General features: G+C 40.3%; 1 protein-coding gene across 3 annotated transcripts in view; it reads left to right on the top strand.

Moving 5' to 3' along the window:
• The window catches only part of LOC148028378 (P-loop containing nucleoside triphosphate hydrolases superfamily protein), a 58,316-nt gene that overhangs the window by 24,022 nt on the left and 13,403 nt on the right, over nucleotides 1–20,891 (top strand). For all 3 annotated transcript variants that reach the window (XM_087690197.1, XM_087690200.1, XM_087690199.1), the window contains exon 2: nucleotides 15,515–15,655. In XM_087690197.1, the coding sequence (XP_087546323.1) occupies nucleotides 15,515–15,655 (141 nt within the window). The remainder of the gene's footprint in view (nucleotides 1–15,514; nucleotides 15,656–20,891) is intronic.

The raw sequence follows: 20,891 nt of genomic DNA, 5'->3' as shown, positions 1-20,891 counted from the left end.
ACTTTTTTTTTTGCAAGAACTTTTCTAGGTGACAAGATCTTTGGACCCAACTTTCTCGCCATGTTAAGAGGTTAAAAGGAGAATTTTGATGGATAATCAAAAGACTCCTGACACTCTGTATTTGTATACTTCTCTGATTATGAGAAGATATAAATATACAAGGAGTTGGAAGCCGATTTAGAAATTCAAGCTTTGATGGAGAGAGGGGCTAAAGCACGGGTTGAAGCAAAGGTCTTTGAAGATTTTCTTTTCGAGAAGGTTCTTGAGATAGATGGTATTACGGTCGTGAAGGCCTATCTCAGCGTGAAATGTATCAATGTTATTAATGCAACTAAGTCTATGAAAGGTAATATATGACCTATCATTTGAGAATCCATCCAAGCAGTGACTTCAAAGTCTCATCATACAGAAGTTGTCTCTTCTTGTTCCAAGAATCCCTCCATGGAGAAGGATAAGAAGAAAGTCAAAGAGCCAGCTATTTCCTTGGTAGCTGAATCTCCAAATATGCTTTTAGCAAAGGAAAACGATGTTAAAAGATACTTGAAGCTTGGAGAGAAGAGCGTTAAGTTTGACGTTTTCTATGATAAGAGAGATTCTCAGAAAGTTGTGTCTTTTATCAGATAATTTCATTTTGCCTTTGGTGGTGAAGATTATACATAAAAAAAAATTAGGATGGTTAAAATGCATTTGAAGGATGCTACTTTAAATTGGTGGCTCAAAGTTGTTCAAGACGAAAAGCAACCCAAGTCTTGAAAAGAGTTTAAGGAGATGTTCAATAAGAAGTTTTTGTCTTCATCCTTTGAACCCGATGTGCAAGAAGAATGAGATGAGCTCAAGCAAAGCCATGGAGACAATGTTGAATGGCTACATATCATTATATCTATCCTTGGATTGTTGAAGCTCTACATCTATCAAAGGATAGATTTAGAATTGAGATAGGAGATTATGTAAATTATGAGAGTTTTATCATGGGGGAGCTTGGTCATTGTGATGTTGTATTAGAAAATACCTTGGTATAAAAAAGTAGATCCAGCCATTGATTGGAATCAAAATAAGTTTAGATTCCCTTTCAAGGGTAAAAATATATCTTTTCATGTGGGAGTGGAAGAAAACTCTAGTCCCATCTTATCCCATGTACATATTTATAAATCAATGAAAAAGTCTATTTTCTCATACTTGATTTTCGTTAAAGATTCTAACAAAGAGTCTAGAATTGAAGAGTCCATCTCAGATATGAAGGAGGACGGAATGAGTTTCTTAAAGGAGTATAAATATTTTTTTGCAGACACTTTACTTGATGAGTTACTACCAGTGAGGCTAGAAGATCATCACATTGATCTCATTTTTGGGGGCTCATCTCCAACTAGGCCATCGTATTTTGTGAGTCCAATACAATAAGAGGAGATTATGAAGCAAGTGAATGAGCTCTTGGTGAAGGGTCCAATAAGACCCAATTTCTCATCTTTTTGCTCTCCAGTCCTCTTAGTGTAGAAGAAAGATGGATCTGATGCATGTGTATTGACTACAGGGTCCTTAACAAAATTACAATTTGGAATTGGTTTCTTATTTCAAGAATTGATGATATCTTGGATGGATCCAAAGTATTCAGCCGGATTGACTTGAAGAGTGGCTATCATCAGATAAATATTGCTTCTTAAGATATTTATAAAACAACATTCATGATAACTTTTGGTTTGCATGAGTTTTTGTTTTACAATTCGGTATCATGAATGCTCTTACAATCTTTAATAGAAAGATGGAAAAAATCTTTAGAGTATATCGAAAGTTTACATGTACTTTCTTTGATGATATTTTGATTCATTCAAAAGACGAAGATGAGCATGAGCAACACTTGAAAATAGTGTTTTAAGAACTCTGTACACTTTATGTGAATGGGAAAAAGAGTGAATTTTTCCTAGAAGAGATTCATCGCTTTGTCCATATTGTATCTAAAGATGGGATTTGAATGGATAAAAAAAAGTCAAGGCTATTGTAGAATGGCCAGAATTGACTAGTGTTCATGAAGTTTGAAGTTTCTTGGGATTATGCTTTTATTATAGAGGACTCATTAAATGATTTGCAATGGTTGTTGGACTGTTGCATGATTTAACCAAGAAAGGAGGGGCATTCTGATGGACCAAATTAGAGAAGGAGGCTTTTGAAGCTCTAGAGTTCTATATCAGCAAATGACTTTTTTTGATTATATCTAATTTATAAAAAATCTTTCTCTATGGAATGTGCTGCTTCAAGAGTCTGCATTAGTGTAGTCTTAAATTAGGAAGGACATGTAATTGCTTATACAAGTAGAAAATTGCAAAATGTAAAAAAAGTATTATTGTTTATGAAATGGAGTCAATGGGCCATTATTTAAGCTTTAAATGATTGGAGACACTATCTTTTAGGTGGAGAATTTCTCATCAAGACAGACCGTGACAGTTTGAGTCATTTTCTCAATTAACCAAAGATTTTTGAAAAGCATATTTGCTAAATTTTACTTTCAAGTACTGCATATTCATGGAAAGCAAAACAAGGTAGTTTGATGTTCTGTCAAGAAGACCTTAGATTCATCTAGTGTCCATGATTTATCTCACAATTTTCATTAGTATGAGGGACATGTATGTGTTAGCAGAGTATTTGTCAGCTCATGTGTGAGTCTGAGCTTGATCTGGGCTGGGCATTTTTATTAGGTATTTTAGGTATTTTTTTGGTGTGGCATTTTATGCCAGTGGAGCATTTTATGCACCAGTCGGCCAACATTAAATGCTGTCCGACCAGCATTATTGCTCCCCACTTTTTCAGCCTATTTATACTCAGTGGCTCCTCCTCAGTCAGTCACTTCATCTTCACCATCTGCAGACTCTGTGGAGAGAGGAGCCAGTGCCAGTGCCCACGCAGCCAGTGACTCACTGTTGTATGCGACTGTCTCGTGTTCAGATATATGGATTCCATTTCCCGTGCATACATCTGAGTTCTCATCTGTATCGTGTTCTTTTCTTTTCTCTTTTTGTCTTGTGTTTCAGCAGTTTATTTCAGCACATGTTTATGCTTCCACTGCTGCTCCACTTCTGACATGGTATCAGTTTTCAGGATTTGTGTTTCTGCTGTGTTTTCTTGCTGATTTCAGGACTGGTTTGTACCCCTGCTGATCAGACGACTGCTGTCGCAGCCAGGCGACCTGTTTTGGGGCTGTTTTCAGCCTGCGTTTTTTGCAGTTTTGCCATCGCCTGCTGCCTCCGCACCCTCTGCTGCCTACGCACCCTCTGCTGCCTGCGTTTTTCATCTGCAACTGCTGGCGACAGTTTTCCACCTGTTTTTCTCCAGTTTACAGCCTGCATTTTGCTGATTCAGCATCTCTCGTGGCTGGGTGACTGTTCCTTCAGGCCGTTTTTGCTGTTTTTGGCAGTTTTTGACTGATTTTTTGACTTTCTGCAGCAGATTTTGTCTTCTATTGATCAGCTTTTGGGTTATATTGCATGTGAACTCTCTTTTTCTGTAGTCTGTGCTTGTGTTTTGGCTGTGTTTCCTCTCTAAATTCCATCTCTTCTCTACTTCTCTTCTTCTCCTCTCCATATGGCTCCTCCGTGCACTTCCCCTGATGATAAGTTGCATGAGACATCCTTGAGATTACAGGAGCGGCTTCCGGCACATTATGGAGGTGAGGCTTATGTAGCTTCAGAGAGGGGTGACGGGAAGAAGAAGTCGAAGGCCCAGTGTTACCATTGTGGCAAGAAGGGACATTTGCGGAAGGACTGCAAGAAGTTAGCGGCTTCCAGGAAGGAGCAGAAGACGAAGCGGGATGCTGACTCTACCGATGAGTCCTCTCCTTCATCAGACTCCGACTCCGCTCCTCCGACCAAGGTGAAGTCCAAGGTGCGGAAGGGCTCCTCTTCTTCGGATCGCGGGAAGGGCTTGGTGGCCCCTTCCTCGGTTGCTTTCTAGTGATGGTGATGAGGTCATCCCTCACGACTCTCGTGCCAGAGAGGGAGTGTGAGCGGGTGTTCAGATGGGGCAGCCGCGCCTCATCTATATTTTTATACAGGTGCACAGGTTCCAGAGAGGGACGTCCCTGACGCATCGACTTCAGTCTGGCGGAATCAAATCCTGGAGCTGGGATTGACATCCAGGTTCATGATGAGCTGGTTATCTGACAGAGAGCGGGAGGCTTTCGTCTGGAGCTCACATGAGGGGACACTTTGGCGGTCTGGCCAAAGGCGGGAATTCATGGTCACCTATGTTCAGAGGCATTTTTGACAGGATGGTCTTGTATGCTCCTGCGAGACATTGGTGATGGACACAGAGACATGCTATGATCTTCTCTATTTTCAGGTGTTTGGTACGATCGACATCGACATTAGGTTCTCTCCGAGGCACCTTGGTGGTGGCTTGATCACCCATTGCTTGGGTATCCATGGTTCTACTTGGTGGTTCTATGTTATATAGTTTCTGATCCCTATTCATTGTACTATTGTATTGTATCAGATCACTCATGATCTGAGAGAGGGTGTTAGCAGAGTATTTGTCAGCTCATGTGTGAGTCTGAGCTTGATCTAGGCTGGGCATTTTTATTAGGTATTTTAGGTATTTTTTTGGTGTGGCATTTTATGCCAGTGGAGCATTTTATGCACCAGTCGGCCAACATTAAATGCTGTCCGACCAGCATTATTGCTCCCCACTTTTTCAGCCTATTTATACTCAGTGGCTCCTCCTCAGTCAGTCACTTCATCTTCACCATCTGCAGACTCTGTGGAGAGAGGAGCCAGTGCCAGTGCCCACGCAGCCAGTGACTCACTGTTGTATGCGACTGTCTCGTGTTCAGATATATGGATTCCATTTTCCGTGCATACATCTGAGTTCTCATCTGTATCGTGTTCTTTTCTTTTCTCTTTTTGTCTTGTGTTTCAGCAGTTTATTTCAGCACATGTTTATGCTTCCACTGCTGCTCCACTTCTGACAGTATGCTTCTGATGAAGATTTTAAAATCATCTGGGAGAGTTTACAACTTGGTAAAAGGGTAAACTTTTATGTTATCAAAGATGGATTGCTTTTAATGGAGAATAAGTTATATTTTTACTAAAGATTTCAGGTCTAAAGTAATGGAAGAATGTCTTGTGGCTCCTTACATGGCTCATCGTGGTATTTTGGTCGTAACCAAGGCACTTGAAATGTATTTCTTTTGGCTGAGTCTTCAATGAGACATTGAACAATTTATCAAAGAATGTCCTGTGTGTTAAAAGATTAAGTTTGATCGCCAAAGGAGTCAATCTTAGAAAAGTATTGCTATGGATTTTATTTTTGGCTTGCTAAAATTAGTAATTAGTAATTATTGCATATGGACTATTATTGACAAGCTTAGCAAATATGCTCATTTTATTCTAGTCAAGAAGATTCTCAAGTCTCAATATATGGCTAGAATATTTATTCAACAAATCTTTAAGTATAATGGGTCATTACAATCCATCGTGGGTGATAGAGATCCATGAACCGCTAGTCTCTTTTGGTGAGCTCTTTTTGAAAATTTGGATGTAAAGCTTACATTTTCTTCTTCTTATCATCCTAAAACAGATTAAAGTGAGATAGTCAATCTCACAATATTGAATATGTTGAAGTGCTATTGTCATAAATCCAACCAACAATGGAAAAAGTATTTATGTTTGGTAAAATATACCTATAACAATACAATTTATACCTCTATAGATAAAGCACCATTTGAGATTATATATGAAAAACCACTCTTATTACCTATTCTCAAAACCGAGGAGGAGATATTTCATGCCGATGAGTTCATATGTGATATGGATACAACTTTCGTTCAAGTTAGACGAGTTATCCAAAGATCTTAAGAAAAACAAAAGAAATCAATAAATAAGCATTGAAGACAATTGAGTTTATAAGAAGGTGATTGAGTGTGGTTGAAATTTGACAAAGCTCGTCTAAGAAGATCTAATACATCTTTATCCCAAGTCATTAAGCTCCTAGCAAGAAATTATGGGCCATTTCAAGTCATTGAAAAGATTAATGATGTTTAGAGCATTGGAGAATTCACAATGCTTTTTATATCCATCTTTTGAAGCTTTATGAAGTGTCTCCACCATTGGAACAAATAATAGAGGATGTAAAATTTAAAAATTACACACATTTAGATTCTAATGGATGCTAGAAGAGTATTTTAAAGACTATTAAAAAATACTAGTAGCTTATGGAGAATGTGTAGAATCAGAAATACTTCTAGCAACGTTTTGAGATCAAGACAGATTTCAAGAGGGAGGTAAAGTGTAACAAACCTTTTGTATATGAATTGTTTCTAAGACATATTGGCTTAATGATTTCAAATTAATTTGATGCTCATGTATTTTGAAAGACGATTTGTATTATTTAAGTGTTTCAAAATATGATTAAATGTTCATTTTTTTATTTAAGGGTGGCAAAAACATTCTATAATTATATTCGGATCATCATTGACAAGATGCCTAAGAGAAATTAAAAGTTTAGTTGAGCGGTTAGATTGACCACAAAGCTTAGATGACTAAGACTTTTATACTTAGATAGTCACATTGACTAGAATATGATATAATGAGCGGTTTTAAAAAGTGAAACTAAATGCTTATGATCAAAGAAACAAACCATGAACCGGTGAACCTATATAATGAAGTTTTCTAGAAGCTAAATTGGGCGACTTCTAAAATTTAGGAGGTTATTATTTTTGAAAGTTGCTCAAATGGAAATTTTGTTTGCGTCAAAGGCTCTCGAATTTCGCAAGGAATACTTAAATTCTTAACCATTTCAGAAATTTTTGGAGTAAAAGGTTTGGAAGCTTTTTTCTCTAGAAAATTAACTTGTGGTATTTAAAAGGAGACATGTGTCATTTTAAAGAGATAAGTGTTTTTATACTCGTCATTTTTAAGAAACACTTGTCATTTATAATCTCTACTTTTCACATTACATCCAAGCTCCACATCTATATATTGGAGATCTCTCTATTCATTTGGAATAATCTTGCATACTGAAATTTCAACCATATGCCTTGTACTTTCCTATCTATCTCTCATCCAAGAAGCACTTTTTACTTAGTTTGATCTGATCCAATCACTAAAGAAGAAAATCAGCTTGTTGTTCAAATTTGCAAAAATTAGGGTTTCAAATCTCTAATTTTCAAAATTGTAACAAATCACTTGTCATTTATAGCATCTACTTTTCACTTTTGAGCACCCAAGACTTGCATCTATATATTAGAGATCTCTTTCTTCATTTGGAATAACGTCTCATGCTGAAATATCAGCCATATGCATTGTCCTCTGCTATCTATCTCTCATCCAAGAAGTACTTTTTACTTAGTTTGATCTAATCCAAGTACTAAAAGAAGAAAATCAACTTGTTGCTCGAGTTTATAGAAATTAGGGTTTCAAATCCCTACTTTTCAGAATTGTAGCAAATCAGTCTTTTGTATATAGGTCAGACACTTGGTGCCCGTGGTTTTGTTTTAATAAATTCTTGTAAAGGGGGAGAGATTGGTCCCCCTCTCAGCGTGGTATTGACTCCTTTCTCTCTCTCTTTCTCTCTTTCTCCTAATTTTCATGGTGATAATTGATCGAGTTGGTTAGGTTCAAAGTATTGTTATTCTCACATTTTTTCCCCGCGCTTACATAAAGTGTACACTTTCAGTTTATGTGAATTTTATACTTGTTGTAATTAGTGTTAAATTAGGTTATTTACCATTCTCTTCGAGGAGGAATGTTGGTTTCATGTTGTGTATGCTTTGCCTTATTCTTTGAATAGACAATCATGTCATTAAAGAAGGTACCAATGAATCTCCTATATGGCTCGAAAATGTCATCCATTATTTAATAAAATGCGGTAGGAGCATTCGTAAGTCCAAATGCACGACAAGAAACTCATACAACCCAGAAGATGTCGCGAAAGCTATTTTATGCATGTCTTTTGGTATAATGTGAATTTGATGACACCTGCTTTTTAAATCAATACAGCTAAATCTGGTTGTTCCTTATAATCTTTCCATAACATCATCGATCCAAGGGATTCGAAACCGACTCTTTATCATGATTTTATTCAAAGCATGATAGTCAATGCACATATACCATGATCTATCCTTTTTTGAACCAAAAGCATTAGAGGACAAAAGGGAGATGAGCTAGGTGCACTTACCCTATAGGATGGCTTATTAGGAGGGCTACTCCAAGGGATAAGATCTATGCATGATCTTTTGGTATCATGCATTTTTAAAAATGACATGCGAATGTTTTTTAACTTAGGTATGTTTCTTGTATTTTCATTATCAATCTTATTCTTAGTGAAAACCAAGTATGTTGAAAGGTGATTTTTCATTACTTTACAAATAGTAGTAGCTGATATAAGAGGGACAAATGCCCCTTTCAATTTGACATCCAAGGTATGGGCCTTGCCCTTACACTGAATAGCTATCACTTTAGCATATCAATCTTTGCATATACACGATGAGACCAAGGTATACCAAGCAAGACATCACAACCCTTAAGCGGCACAATAGAAAACTCTTCGTTGTCCACATATCTCTGAATGTGTAAGCGAAGCTTCCCAACGAGCAACATAACAAACATTCATGGCCTTTGCATGCCATATTAACTTCTCCCATGGGTTCCATCTCATTCTCTTTGATGCTTAGATAGGTTATCTTGAGGGCACGAAATTTTATTGCTTTGCTTAGCATTTGATTAAAAGTTAATCAAATGTGCTAATGCAACTTACACATGTGAGGTGCAAGTTAATTATTTCACAGTGTGGAACCCAAGACCTTGAGATATCAATTGATGCCAAATGTAGAAGTTGCAATAAGTTATGCTTGATAGGAACTAGAAGTTCCTAGTGTCGGATTTGGGTCTCAATTAATTTATTGCCCACCAATGTTAGTGGTGATATCAGAGATTGTCTATGTTGGGTATTTCACTTACGCCTCACTTACGCCTACGCTCACATAGGAGTGTCGGTGATCAGTAGGACACTGGGGCTCGTTTTACTCTCAATATGAGAGGTTTTTCCCCCTAGACTTATGGTCTTATTTCGTATGTGCTTATGTCACACATTTATGGGCACTTATCGTGTTCGGGTGTGAACACCCTCTACAACCCTAAGGTTTAAGGGCTGTACCTTGTACTTTTAGTTTATACTCTTTCAATCTATTGCATTGGGTGTCGTGCTTCACTCTCACACTGTCTACTGATTTCTGTGTTGAGATTCGATCCTGTCTCCATCTCACATTTGGTATCAGAGCTGAGGCTCTGCTTAGTTCAGCTCTGCTCAACCTTCGGGAGTTCCCGCTCAGTCTGCTCTCTGTGTTCAGCTCAGACTTCTCACTGTGCTCAGGCCTGAACCTGTTAGCTGCTCGTTAGCAATACCAGCCGACAGGTGCATCAGAAGCTGCCACTCCAGCAGGAGACGCCTTGCCCCAGTGCCCTGCACAGTACCCCTTGTTAGCGCTTTGTGCAGCTCTGCCATCTGCAACGACAGCTCTGCTAGCTGCGACACTTGGAGCTGCGATGCCCTGCAGCCTGTGCGTGAGCCACCACGCCTTGGGTGCGCTGCCTTCAGCCCCTCCAGCGCCGCCTGCGCCTGATCCTGGTTCATCTACTGCTGCGCCGCCCGTGACCAGCGAACATGCTGCCTCAACTTTTTCTCGAAAGGCCACAAGGGCCAAGATCATGTTGAGATGGGCTGAGGCCCAGAAGAAGATGGAGATGCCTCTGACATTGCGTGCGACATCCAGCCTGCATGTACCTGCCTGCGACACTCCTGTCTTCAGCACAGCTTTTGCCTGCGACGCCCCTGGTCCACGCCGCCAGTGCTGCTCTCCTTCACCCCCATCTGAGTTCCTGCGGCCTGAACCTGCTGCCACCAGCTCGACATGTTTTTGAGGTATTTTTAAAATATAAAATTTTACATTTTTATTCCAAAATTCATTTCTGGATAAAGGGGCTTCAGCTTGGGCAGACACAGAACTGTGAATACGTATCCCAAACACGGTTGATGCAAATTTCTGGGCAAATTTATCAGAAATTTTGGGGCATTTGTGTTTTTTGAAGACATTGGCACATGTATTGCAATCTCAGTCACTGATAGACTGTTTGGGACAAATTTGGGGCAAGAAATTTTGGTGATTTTGCCCATACATTGTTGCTGAACACTGAATGCACCTTGGACTGCGTGCATTAAAGACAATTTTGACAAAGTGCACTTGAGTGTACTAGTTGCTGCAAGTTATCTGCTGTAATTTTTGGAAATTTTGAGATTTTCAGTTTGGTTCCGCTTGGACATTGCTCTTTTGCTTCTTTTGGTAATTGATTATCATGGCAAATCAGGGAGGAGATGTCTTTATCTATGTATCCAAGGAGGATAGATTGGATGGAAACAACTACTCACTTTGGTCCTTCATAATGAAGAATGTGCTTGTAGCAAAAAATCTTTGGGATTATGTCAGTGGAGAAGAAGTTAGGCTTGGAGTTGTGGCTCTAGCTACTCCTCCTCCAGGAGGATGTGCACACTTAAACAAAATTCAGGACTTGCGTGAGCAACTCATGAATGTTGATGAGTACTATTCAGATGCACAGATCATATTTACTACATTGAACTCATTACCTCCTTCATACTTGGCTTTTCATACGGTCTTAAACCTCACCATGAGGATTGTCGCACAGTCGATTACTTTTCTTCAATTAGTCAATTTGCTTCTGGAACAAGAGCAAACAAGAAGAAATAGTGATGTGGATGCCATAACCTCTGAGCAGGCTTTATGGCGAGACAGAGGGGCAAAGGCAGCCAAGTGAAGAATGCTCTGTAGAGTTCTGGGACTTCTGGCACATCACATGCAAGTAGAAAACAAGGGGACATGCAAGCCAAAAAGGGCAAATGCCATTATTGCAAGAAGCCAGGCCACTACATTACTGAGTGCAGAAAGCGCATTGCCAAGGAGGAGGAGTCATGAATGTCTGTTATTGATACTCCTTTCACTGCTACTGAGTTTATGTCCTTTGTTGCAGACACGGACTATTGCTTTTACACATGCAGTTATGACACTTCTTGGGCTGATCGAGCATTTAGCTCTACTGAGGATGTAGGCACTTGGTTTTTTGATAGTGGTGCTTCGAGGCATATTACATCTCCCAGAGATTTATTTGCTTCTGTTGGTGCAGCTTTAGTTGGCAAGTCTGTACAGTGTGCCAACAATGCATCATACCCTCTTAGAGCTAGTAGGGAGATTGTGCTCACAGCCATTGATGGCTCTATTCTCTGCCTATAAGATGCTTTGTTCGTGCCAGACATAAAGAAGAATCTGCTCTCTATTTCTTCTTTGGCACGTTGTGGATTGCAGGTCACACTTGATGATGACAAATGCATGGTGAGAGACAAGGAACACATGACTTTGGTCTTGACAGGCACTTTATGTCATGGGTTATACGAGTTGGATGCTCTTTCAGTTGATCAGTCATCGTACTTGGCATCCACTCTTACTCTTGCTATGATACAGGCAGAGTTATGGCATGCTAGGATGGGGCATATGAACTTTGGTAGCTTTATGCTCTTGCATCGTACGCAGATGCTAGATGGATTACCTCTACTGGAGATACCTCTTGAGCACTTGTGCGAATGATGTATTTTGGGAAAAATGCATCGTTTTTCGTTTCTTCGTGATGTTGCTTTTAGAGCAATAGCGAGGTTGCAGTTAGTGTATTCAGATGTATGTGGGTCTATGCAGACAAAGTCGTTGGGAGGATGTTACTATTTGTGACTTTTATTAATGACTTTACTCGATTTTGTTGGGTCTACTCTTTGGTCAAGACCTAAAAGTGTATAATGCATTCTTGGCTTTTGTTGCACTTGTTAAGAACCAATTTGGTTGTAAAATAAAGACTCTCCGTTCGGACCGAGGAGGGGAATATATGTCCTCTATGCTGAATTCTTTTTTAAAGTTGAAGGGCATTGTCCATTAGTACACTACCGCTTATACTCCACAACAGGATGGGGTTGCAGAGACGAAGAATTGGTCACTCATGGAGATGGCGAGATACATGCTGAAAGCAAAGAGCTTGCCACATTGTTTTTGGATGGAAGTCGTCATGTGTGCTTGCCATGTTCTGATTAGATGCCCCACCAAAGCATTGAAGAAAATTACACCTTTTGAGGCTTGGAACAGCCGGAAACCTTCTGTTGGACACTTTCATACCTTTGGGTGCCTTGCATATGCACATATTCCAAAGGTACTCAGAAAAAAGGTGGATGTCAAGGCTGTCAAATGCATTTTTGTGGGATATAGTACTGAGATCAAAGGCTACAGACTCTATGATCCTGTCTCTAAAAAGGTGTTTGTTAGTAGGGATGTATTATTTGATGGAAAATCAAAATTGTCCCTTGCTAGTTTAGATACATATCAGGCTGCCCATGATGTATTTGAAGGGTTGCTGCCCTTCAGCAAGTGAACTCAATGTTCAGCTAGCTGCTCCATTGGAAAATGCTGAAAATGAGCCATTGGCTGATCTGAATATTCAGCAAAGTGCTGAAATTGAAATTCAGCAAGAGCTTATGCACAGTCAGGAGGTAAGACAAATGCCTAGATGGTATTTATTGACTATGAAAGTCATCTGGATGCACCCATGGCTGGTCGTACTACAACGCAAGCTCGTATGGATGATACTGCACATACCATGGAGTTCGCTATGGCAACAAGCACACTTGATGATCAGGAGCTTGAATGTTTTGAGGATGCACAACAAAGTGTCCATTGGATGGCAGCAATGAAAGCTGAATTGGATTCTATCACTAAGAATCAAACATGGGATTTAGTGTCTTTGCCATTTGGGAAGAAAACCATTGGAACAAAATGGGTCTAGAAGCTGAAACGGAATGCAGATGGATCCATTGAGAAATACAAGGTAAGGCTTGTAGCTAAAGGCTATGCACAGAAGAAAGGCATTGACTATGAGGAGACATTTGCTCCTACTTCCCGCATGACGATCGTCAGGTCTATGGTTGCTTTGGCTGCTCATTATGGATGGACTGTGCGTAAGTTGGATATTAAAAACTACATTTTTACATGGTGAACTTCATGAGGAAGTATATGTACAGCAGCCCATTGGTTTTGCAGTTGAGGGCTTGGAACACCTGGTTTGCAAGCTGAAAAAAGCTTTATAAGGTTTGAAACAAGCTCCTAGAGCTTGATATGCAAAGATAGATGCTTTCTTGCTTAGCCAAGGGTTCATAAACAGCTCATCCGAGTCTACCCTTTACGTATGTAAAGAGGGGGGATCCATGCTGATCATTTGTCTTTATGTTGATGATCTCTTGCTTACAGGGACACATGCTAATTAGATTTCAACATTTAAAGAAAATTTGCAGCAAACTTTTGACATGTCAGACTTGGGGTCTTTGCATTATTACTTGGGCATTCAACTCACACATGATGCTAGAGGTATTGGGTTATCACAGTCAAGATACATTGATAAACTTCTTGAGAAGTTTGACTTATAGGATTGCAAGCCAGTCTGTACACCAATGGAACCTGGACTAAATTTGTCATTACATGATGACAATGATTTTTTTGATATACACACATATGCTCCAGCAGTTGGATGTCTTATTTACCTATGCAACACTAGGCCGGACATACAGTTTGCAGTTTCAGCCCTGAGCAGATATATGCATCAGCCAGGCATATCACATTGGCAAGCTGCTAAGTGTGTCTTCTGTTTCTTGTAGGGTACTAGATGTCTTGGTTGTCTTTATGCCAAGGGGGGACCATTGCATGTACATGCTTAAGAGTGATTCTGATTAGGTTGGTGATTATGATTCACGTCAGTCCACTATAGGCAATTGTTTCATTCTTGGCTCGTGTTGCATATCTTGGCTTAGTAAGAAACAATCCACTGTTGCCACATCGTCATGTGAAGCTGAATACAAGGCAGCCTTTACTACCACAGTTGAATGCGTATGGATAAGACGCTTGCTAGGTGATCTGGATGTATTTGTTACGTAGCCTACTCCTTTGTTCATTGAGAGTCAGAGTGCCATTGCAGTGGCACGGAACCCATTGTTTCATGCACACATGAAACACATTGAGATACATTATCACTTTGTTAGAGAGAGGCTACATGCAGGTGATATTAGCCTTGTCTATTGTCCTACCACTAGTAATGTGGTAGACATCTTCACCAAAGCTCTTCCTCGTGACAAATTTAAAGCATTTCGCGATGCTTTAAATTTGATGTGCTTTGGTGGCGGATGATCCTTGTACTCTTGATCACTTTTCACTCCAGGGGGATTTGTTGGGTATTTCAGTCATGCCTCGCGCCTATGCTCACATAGGAGTGTCGGTGATCAGTAGGACACCGAGGCACTTTTTACTCTCAGTAAGAGAGGTTTTTCCTCCCAGACTAATGGTATTATTTCGTATGTGCTTACGACATAGACTTATGGGCACTTACCGTGTTTGGGTGTGAACACCCCCTACAACCCCAAGGTTTAAGGGTTGTACTTTTACTTGTATCCTACACCAGTCTATTGCATTGGGTGTCGTGCTTCAGTCTTAGACTGTCTACTGTTTTCTATGCTGAGCTTCGATCCTGTCTTCTTCTCACAAGATTAACCATGTGTTTATTAAGGGAATATGGCATATGATACAGTTGTAAGTTGTAAATCATGATTGCAATTCGTAATAAGGATAAGACACATAATCCAATTTGTAACTCACATATATGCACAAAACTACAAAAATATAGCAAAATCTTGTTTTGGCAGGTCTTATAAGCTCCCATTAGCAAGGATGCCTAAATAGGCATGAACAAATGACTTTTAGATTACCCCTTTCATAATGAAGAACTCTTTAGCTCATGATTGAGATTAACATGTTGGGTTTAGTCTCTTGGCATATATTGGCCGATAAGATGACCCCAATGATCGGATGCTAGGGAAAGTATTGAAGCTATGATTGGAACTTTGGAAGTAACTTTGCATGAATGCGATATTGGCTGTAGCATTATGAGCCCTCCATTGACGGATATGATCATGGTGGGCAAGTTGAGGGTCCAACATAGCCTTTCTTAGTTCAATGGATTGGTTCCCCATCCTTAAGTCCCTGGCCCACTTTCATTTTGGGTCCTCTTATGTGATGTCCTACTTATGTTTGTATAAAGAAATCCTTGTGGTCTCATATGTCCTCCCTCTTTTCATCTTTCTTGATCATCTCCAGATCTTTCTTCAAAATATGAATCTCTCTTTCCACGTATGTGCTGGCATCTGAATTTGCTTGCTCCAAATAGAAGCTTGCAAATCCTGTTTAGCACTTCTAAGTTAGATTGGGCTGTTTGCACTGTAAAGAAGGCTTTAGGCGGTATGGATTTAGTAGCATGGATAAATAAACTGAAAAAGCTGGTGGTTCTCTTACTGATCGTGAATATAAGCATGAACTTTAGTAGCATAGGGTAAACTGAATACTGAAATAGCTGGTCCTTTTCTAACTGGTTTTGGATACAAGCAGGTGTATTTTGCTGGTATTGGTCATATCAAGAATTTGAGAGCAGCTCTTCGTAGAGGAAGGCTATTGAAGTGCAGCCGGTGTTCAAAGCCTGGTGCTACCATTGGTTGTCGAATAGAACGGTGTCCGCGCACCTATCATCTGGTTCTTACTTCTCTTTTGTACCTAATTGTACATCAAATAAATACTCATGACACGACTTTTGTTTTCTGTTTGCAAAACACCTTTACGTCTGTTATACAAATCTGTTTGTTACTTCTTTTAAACTGTGAATTAGTGAAGTGGCTAAGGCAGGAGATTACATGTAGGCATTCAGAAGCTAATGAAACATACAACATTAGCTTTCCTTTGCTTTTTTGGATGTGCAGGAGGATTTAGAAGGGGTCTGGTGCAGAATAGGTGATGGTGTGGATGTTGAAGCCTGTTTTTGATAATACTTCCATGTTTTTCTGCTAGCAGTGATCTTCTTCTTGTGAACCCCATCATCGAGTCAGTGTGGGAAGCTAGGAGCTGGTTTTTAAAAAGAATAATTTTTTTGGGCAGGTCTTTTGGTCATGGGCCATTTGCTTCCCGCTATGTACTAGTTTGTTTCAATTCTGTGCCTAAATTTTGGTGCACCTTCATGTGTTCTGAACATTTCTGAGCAAAACCTGCAACTTAATAATGATTTTCAACAAATTTTTCACTGATGATTCACTCCACACACTGCTCCAACTGATGCAAGCGATAACTACCTTTTCCAGCTATCTAGTGTATTAGTTATAGTCCATCACATAGCTCATGATGCATCTTGAATACCCCATGAAAAAAGCAATGAATATCAGTTGGAAAACATCAAAAACCTTGCACAATACTGATCTCGCTCTTCCTTTACACACACAAGAAATCAATACCACTTGCCCATTCTACTACAATGCACACCCTGATGATCACTGGCAAGTGATAGATGCTATTTTAGGAGTTTTCCAGTATTCCCTAGCCGAGAAAGGAAATCAGCTACCACATTAAACTCCAGGCCTGTAAACCACCCAGAACTCAAACTCTTGCAACAGAAAGATCCAGCGTGCTAGGTGGCTTGTCACATTTTGTGGCTTGACCAAATGCACCAAAGTGGAATGATCAACACCAAACACAAAAGGTAGTACTGAAATTTCTTCCAGGAGTACACCATGCTTAAACACTTCTGTCCAGTTACGTAATAATTCTTCTTAGCTGGAGACAACTGCTGACTAGCATAATAAATGAGGCGGAACCAGCTCTTAGCATCCTCCTGCATCAGGACACTCCCAACTGCACTATCTGAAGCATCCACAAACACGTGGAATTCCTTGGTCCAGTCTGGGCCCTGGGGGTATCAAGATTCGTGCTTTAGACAACATTGGCTGGAGCTGACGGAATGCTAAATCTACCTTTGCATCCCAGTGAAAAGAAGACTTGGGAACATGGGTTTGTTCAGAGGAATAGCCACATGGGCTAGAAGATGAAAAGTTTGCAACCATGTCAGTGGACCTGCTGCAGTTATCCTAATTAGTTAATTTAGTATATACAGCATCATTTCACATTCACTTATCTTCAATCTCATATACTTCCAGATCACCTGCATTCATTCATTATGTTGTTTGCTGTTCTGTTGTGATGTCATTGATTGCCGTGGCTGCCACACGCCTATCCACTATGTATTCTGCTTTTTTCTGCTTTGCTTTGCCAGTTTCCAGCCCATTTATAGTGTGTGACAGCCTCCAAACTGCTCCCAATCATTAGGGACATTGTTGCCATACTCGAAGTTGTAACTTTATGAAATATGGAGTTCTGCACTGCTACAGTGCAACAGTAATTCTGACTGTGTAAGTCTCTCCCACAGCTGCATTTTCAGCTTTAGAGGAGGTGGCTGTACTGCTGTTCATCCAAGTTGCAGCATTGCCATCAGTGTAAAGGATTTCTTCTTCATTGAGATTGAGTTTTGCATTTGATCCATTGGGACAGTCAGATATGTGTTTTGAACAACAGTTCTCTCTCTTAGTTTACCGGAGGTCTTGGACGACACAAATCCTGTTCTTCTATGCTTAGTCCATTCCTGACAGGATTTTCTCCTTTGCTCAGATTCATTGTGCTGAATGTGAGAATTGAAGTACAAGCCTGAAGTTTGGCAGGGACTGAAAAATGAAATGACTGGGCCAATCAGATTATTACGAGTGTAAGTAACGTGCTACTGCATTAGATGTACAGTATACTTCCCCCCTTCATCTCCTAGTGCCCCTCTTTGGAGAGGGTGATCCAGCCTCCAGAGGCAGGCTTTTGGGGAAACCTATGAGCTACATGTATTCCATCCATCATCTGACACCGAGCATCATAGTTGAGAAACTGGTGTGCATGATTCTTGGTCATCATAACACAACAACTGGCAAGCATCTAATGCATATCAAGAATCAGATGAACTTTGCGAGAGGAACCAAGTGCATGGGATTTTTGACATTGCCACCTGACATTCATGCATTATCTTTGGACTTGGATACATCTTTGTTAGGGCTTTGATGGTATGTGAAAAGGCCATGTGCTTGCTTGTCAAAGCATGGATGGACCTTGATATGACCTAGGGGATTAGGGTAAAATCTTTAGATTGGTTTAGGGAATGGGCTGGAATGACATATTAGAATAGGAGGGGATCAGGTATTTAAGGAAATATGCCTTCAGTAAAGTTATGTCTAGGGACTTGTATTGGATGTATAACTATAATGCTGAGATATTCTGAATTCATGCATATGCAATCATATCACACATGCTTGACATCATAGGCTATGTTGGAGATACTTGCATTGGACGGACTTTTCTTGCTTACGATTTCCAGAGATAACCAAGAAAAATTCTAATCATGAATGATGCATAGACCTGGATCTGTTTGTTGCGGCTTCGACTATTTGGGTTTTGTGTGTAGAGTATACACTTATGCAATTATATTTTAATCCTAAATTTTGCAGGTTAGATATGTAGCTAAGTTGCATTTTGCTGATTTGCACCGTTCGTCTAAGAGGATTGCATTGGATACGAGAAACAAATGGTGGTATGACCTCAGCCTTGAGTATTGTATGGTCCCCCATCCGTTGGATGTGCTGGCAGGCCCAAGGCTCTTGGACATTGTTCTGGAATTGAATTCATAAAAAAATGTGAGGTTTCTTTTTCCCCCCAGAGTGAAGCCCAACTTTACTACAACATTGCACAATGGGATGGAATGTCTGTGATGCACCAAAACAAATATATCCTGAATCTGCAAATGAATGAGAGCTGTTATTTGATCTTTTTCTTCTTGAGCCACCTCCATTAACATTCACATATTAGGATGGGTGAAGGTTATTATTAATACTCGTATCCATATCCTGCACATAAACTGAAGTAAGTAAAGGACCAGAGAGAATAGGACTTGTTTACCTTTCATTGATTCTGATGGGTATGGAGGAACTGAATACGGTAGGTATCCCAAGCCATTGTATCCTCCCCCGCCAAGAGTTTTGGTTCCTTGTCAGCATCATGATTTTTGTGCACCTTCACCTGGATTGGATATGGGATAATCTAGATGGGATGCTGAAGGAATAGGAGTGATCCTAGGATAAGCTCTAATGTATGCCCACCAACCCTTGAATGCATCTCTCCTCTCTGCAGAGGATGGTTGACCAATAGGGTGGCTCGCCAGGCAGTCAGTGAGATGGTAACAATGATGTCGATTCTGATGAAGGTCTCAAAATCAGGACACTTGGCTGCGAACACTGCATGGACAGTAGGGGCAGCACTCAAAGAAGCTACATGAGCTGAGATGTCCTCCCACAATGGGTGTGTGGACACTAGAGGGCAGCACTTGAAGAAGCTCTATGAGCTGAGACGTCTTTTGGGAAGGGGTGTGACAACTAGTGGGCGATGAGAGATCTGAATTATAGCTGGCATGAATAAATGGAATTGGGGAATACATTTACATGGACTCCTATTTATAGAGGATTTGGGTGCACTTGACCTATTACCAAAAATAAGCCATTCAATAATTAAAGAGCATTAATGGCTTGTTGTGGCTGTTTTAAGGAAACTAAATTAAGGTTAATGCACGATAATTAGGATGAAGTGCAAATCCTAAAATTAGTGGCTCAATTGCGCTTTGGTGCCGATGTGGTACCTAGTTACCCACTAGTTTTTTCCACCCACTTATCCGACTCCTCACAAAACCTTCCATACATCTGCATTGGCCAAGAATGCTTTTAGTGATAAGACTTGTTTCATGGGTCTAACTTTGCTATTTGGTCAATTTTGATGTGGCATTTCTTGGCATCTTAGGGCTTGGAGTGAGTGTGCAATCAAAAAGTACAATAACATGGAGTGAGAAGGGAAGATGGAGGCAAGATGAACACAATGCAACTGAAGGAACAAATTTGACAGAAATTGAATGATACAAGGCTGCAATTGTCAGCCCCTACATGTAGCATGAAGTGTTGGTGAGGGGGCTAGATGGAGGCATGAGAATGATGAGGAGGGCTGGTGATGATTTGATCGTACTGACATTGTAGTGGGGAGTCAGCAATTAACAGCCCCAAGTTGAGAAATTGGCCAACCTAGTCGGCGGACCGACCTGCATTTAATACAATTCAGACTAGTGTGAACAGTCGCCTGGCCAGAAATGTTCTTGCAAATGCTGCCCACATATGGGATAATGTCTTTCCCACCACATGGGAATGCCGCGTGCCTAGAACAAAGGAAATCGGGTTGCCCATTGGCATATGTAAGGACCTTCACCTAAGTGCCTTAGAAAGAGAAACTGACAAAGGTTGTTTTAGAGCTCCTAATGTCCTCGTTTGACTCAAATTGAGGCTCACAAGTAGTGGATGACCATACAAAGCACACATGTGCTAACACCCTCTCAAAGAGCTTGGATACTATGGGAGGCTAAAGAGAGAAAATGGATTTGAGCATGGCAAGAAGAGTGCCACAACTGATGAAGTTTGATGGTCAAGAATGCTAGCTAAGGAGCATGATCCCCTTCCTAGGCGAAACTTCAATGGAGTCAGAGGCCATGCTAGGAGCATAGCATGGGAACCCTATGTAAACAAGGGTGCATGAAGGAAGGTGAGGTGTGAATGGACTAAAGGGCAAGGGAAACCCTAACCCTAGCCTAGAGTGAGGCTATATAAACATGGCCAAAGTTCACTCTCAGTAGATGAGAGTGTACCTTAGTTGTACTTGAGCAACTTAATAAGCAAGATCTTGTTCTTGTACTTGAGCTCTCTTTACCCTCTTGTGCACACATTTTCATGCTCCCACTTTGATATTTCAACATGGTATTAGAGCCATCTCTGATCCACTGAGCTTCCTCTAACTCCATCTTGAGGCTAAGCGCACATGAGTG

This window comes from Lygodium microphyllum, chromosome 12 (genome assembly GCF_053477565.2).
Source record: "Lygodium microphyllum isolate KBCC chromosome 12, Lygodium_microphyllum_v1.1.10, whole genome shotgun sequence".
Classification (NCBI taxonomy): Eukaryota; Viridiplantae; Streptophyta; class Polypodiopsida; order Schizaeales; family Lygodiaceae; genus Lygodium; species Lygodium microphyllum.
This window is presented reverse-complemented; position numbering and strand designations above follow the sequence as displayed.